The 3,912-nt window shown below is 43.7% G+C and overlaps 1 protein-coding gene across 1 annotated transcript in view; it reads left to right on the top strand.

Moving 5' to 3' along the window:
* Positions 1-3,912, top strand: part of AATF (apoptosis antagonizing transcription factor) — a 71,168-nt gene extending 67,256 nt beyond the window's left edge. The window contains exon 13 of the mRNA XM_085883398.1: positions 3,735-3,912. Within this exon, the coding sequence (XP_085739524.1) occupies positions 3,735-3,783 (49 nt within the window). The 3' untranslated portion in view covers positions 3,784-3,912. The remainder of the gene's footprint in view (positions 1-3,734) is intronic.

Here is a 3,912-nt window from a genome sequence, read left to right on the forward strand (position 1 = left end):
AACCATGAACCAGCCACCCTAAGTCCATGACTTCTTGCAAAGTCAAGGAACTTAGTTCTATTCTGGTTTATAGTTCCTGACCCATGGGGACCAACACACACCTCATAACCATCCCTATCAGTTCCAGTCGATGCAGTGAAATCCCGCAAGACGAGAAGAGTATCTCACCTCGGGCACTGATCAACCACAGACTCGAGCGTGGTGTAGAATGCATCCTTCACGGTGAGATCAACCGCTCGCCTCAGTTTATGCTCGCCTCAGTCGGAGCATAAACAGAGACCAGGGAAATGACACCTAAGGAGTGACGAATCCTTAATCTCATAATACGCTCGTTGACCGGTGTTACCTCAATTATCATTGGGGTCAGCTTATTGGACACAGCTACAGCAACTCCTTGGGTATGGTAACCATCAGAGCGACCAGACCAATAGTAGGTGTAACCACCCACCATTATCTCGCCGCAATCCGGTCTCCGAACCTCAGAGAGAGCTGCAAACCCGATGTCCAAACGCTTGAGCTCAGGTGATAACAGAGACAGGTGATCATCCTCTCTTAGGGATAGGACATTACAGGTACCCACCTGAAGGGACCACCTCAAGTTAACCCAAGGAGTCCGCCGTCTGGTTGACGACACCTCAGCACCACTCCGACACACTCTCCCGCAATCTGACCCAGGGAGGTGACCCCGTGGTTTCCCTCCTTTCATCAAAGATTGGGGGTCCCGATGGCTTTGCCCCAATCCCGACATCCGGTGAGCTGCCCTGCGAAGGGAAGCTGTACAGGAGGTACTCCCACGGAGTGGCTTTTCAGATTTTTTTGCGGAATGAAGGGTTTTACGGTGGCCGGAGTGCAAATCCTGCCACCAACCTCCTGGTCCACCAATAAAAAAGTAACCCAACTGCAGGAGGACGTCCGCAGACACAGTTGGGCACTAGATATGGATGGCCGTTGGCTCACAAGGAGCTCCTCCGCCCTTTGACAGGTTTTCTTTTTAATCCTGCTGGGTGTCCATATCCAAACACCCTCCTCACCAGAAAACCTGGTGGGGGAGACGGTTTAGTCGCCGACAACCCGACCATGGAACAGGTTAGTACAGGTTTACATGGTACCTGTAGCAGGTCACAGATCTAACCTGACCTGACATAGAAGTACCATTGTACTTGGTACATTGTACCAAGTACCATTGTACTTGGATAATAATCATTCAGGGTAACCTGCATCAGAGTGGCGACCCATCAGGACTGTACTCCTTGCCAATGAAACTGTCTCGGCAGCCCTTTGCATCTTTATGGTGCAAAAGGAATGGTATTATTATGATTATGATTAATTTTAATGGTTTATTTATTTTTTCTGTTACACACGTGGTTATATGAAGCCATTCCTGATGTAATCCCTTGTGGTTTTAAATATCTAAAATGCCTTTTTCTTAAAATGGAAATTTGAGTTTATAGAATTGTTAACATTGCCGTAGTAACTTTTATTATTATCACGGATTAATTATTATACTGTTGGACCTCACCCCTTGTGAAGGGAAGGGGAGAAGAAGAATATCTTCAAGTCTTTTTCTGTTAAATACCATTGTGAAATGTCAATATTGGGTTGTAAAATATATCAAGATGAGGTAGCCATGTTGACTTGATGTCTCTTTCATCATCCAGTTTAATTTGAATGTCATTAAAAAAATTATTCACTTGAAATTCACTACTTCGTGAAGAACCGGGTTCATCGAGGGTAACTGCAACCAACTACAACAAGTCTTATTCCAAAGCAATTGCTAGTCCTATAGTTAGTGGTGCCTTCTTTTATCCTTCACCTTATTTGTCTGTGACATCTCCTTTTATTATCAGGGGTGCAAATTAACATTTTTATCCACCGGCCGGCAGGGCCGGTGACTAGAAAAAGTTACCGGCCCAGCAGAATTTCTACCGGCCCGATAAAATAAACAAAAGTCACAAATTTGATATCAAACACTTTTAATATACTCACATGAGTGAGTTTGATGGATGAGGTTGGTTGAATGAGTGAATTTGATGAGTGAGGTTGGTTGGATGAGTGAGTTTAATGGAGGAGATTTGGTGAATGAGTGAGTTTGATGGTGGAGGTTGGGTGGATGAATTAATTGGATGAGTGAGTTTAATGGAGGAGATTTGGTGAATGGAGGAGGTTGGGTGGATGAATGAATTTGATGAGTGAGGTTGGTTGGATGAGTGAGTTTAATGGAGGAGGTTTGTAGAGTGAGTGAGTTTAATGGAGGAGGTTGGGTGGATGAGTGAGTTTGATGGGTGGGGGTGTGGGGATGATGCAGGGAGGAGGAGGTTGTGGGTGATGGGGGGGGACCTTTTTGTGTGGGTGATGGGGGAAGGGGGTTGTGAGTAGTGCTGGGGGTGGGGGGCATTTGTGTCGGTGATGGGGTGGTTGTGGCTGATGGGAGGGGGGGTTGTGGGTGATGGACGATGGGGTGGAGGTGGGGGGGGTTGTGGGTGATGGACAATGGTGGGGGTACTACTCGTCCACCCAACATCACTTATAAACTCACTCATCCACCTAACCTCACCCATCAATATCACTCATTAACCCAACCTCACCCATCAAACTCACTCATTCACCTAACCTTACCCATGAAACTCACTCTTCACCCAAATTCACTCATTTATCCAACCTGGGCATGAGAAAATGCGTCCAAACTGCGCCAAACCGTCAAATCACGCGTGATTTGGAACGAGATGAAAACAGACAAAATGGCCGCCACAGAATTACCGGTGATTTCTACGGATTTCTGCGGACAAAAACAGTAGTTTTAGTAGAGAAGCTAGTCCAAATTGTACAAAATAACAGGAATCACTGGTGATTTGCCAGCCGGGCAGGTAAGGCAGTATTGTGTACCCGCCCAGCACAAAAGTTAGGCGCCATTGGCGACCGGGTGGCCTTTAATTTGCACCCCTGATTATGCTGAGTACACCGAATGTATTGTGTTTTCAGGTTGTGTATCCGTCCATGATCAAGTTTTGTTACCGTGATAACTTGTGAACCACTGAAGGATTTTTTTTAACCAAACTTGGTACAAAAGTGTGTTATGATGCAAAGATGAACTGAACTGTTTAGATTTTTGGTTTGAAAGGTCAAAGGTCATTTGACCTTTATCTGAAAGTAACAGATTTCTTACTGTGATAACTTCTGAACCACCAAAGGGATTTTGACCAAATTTGGTATGACTAATCGACTGTAATGCAAAGATGAACTGATTACATTGTGGGTTCAAATGGTCAAAGGCCAAGGTCAAGTGCCCTTTTATTGAAAATCTGTTACTGCAATAACTTATGAACCACTCAAAATAATTCAACCATACTTCACATACTTATGGACTGTCATACAAAGATAAACAGATTCAATTTTAGATTGAACCAGTCAAATGTCATGCACTTTTTGAAAATCATTTTGCAGACCATAACATGAGTTTGAGGAATCTGATGTTGGCTCTTCTACTTATTTCTCTTTTCTTGCACTCTCCCCTTCTCTCTTCCTCAGAGCCTTTCATTTTTCATATGACCCTTAATTGAGATCAAACATAACAGTGGGTTGAAATCTAATGTGGGTGAAGGCATATCCATTGACTCATTCACATAAAGAAAATTACAAAGTAGAATTTTGAGTGAAGTAAGTTGATGTGACTTCGGGGTTGGTGGAAGCTTCGTGTCTTTATTGATGAATGGCATAATGTGTGATTATGTTTGCAGATCAGACTTGTTCCGTTCATTGTTTGGAGAAAAAGAACCGGGCTTCTGATGTCATTCACTTCATACAAACAAAGAACAATTAATGAGAAATGGTGGACGTAGAGCCTGGTGATGTTTCTTCGGCCAAACGTTTTATTGGTTTTTTTTCAACAAAATACAGTTATGCTGAAAAATGAAA

This window comes from Eptatretus burgeri, chromosome 5 (genome assembly GCF_056783735.1).
Source record: "Eptatretus burgeri isolate ZD-2024b chromosome 5, Ebu_testis_v1, whole genome shotgun sequence".
Classification (NCBI taxonomy): domain Eukaryota; kingdom Metazoa; phylum Chordata; class Myxini; order Myxiniformes; family Myxinidae; genus Eptatretus; species Eptatretus burgeri.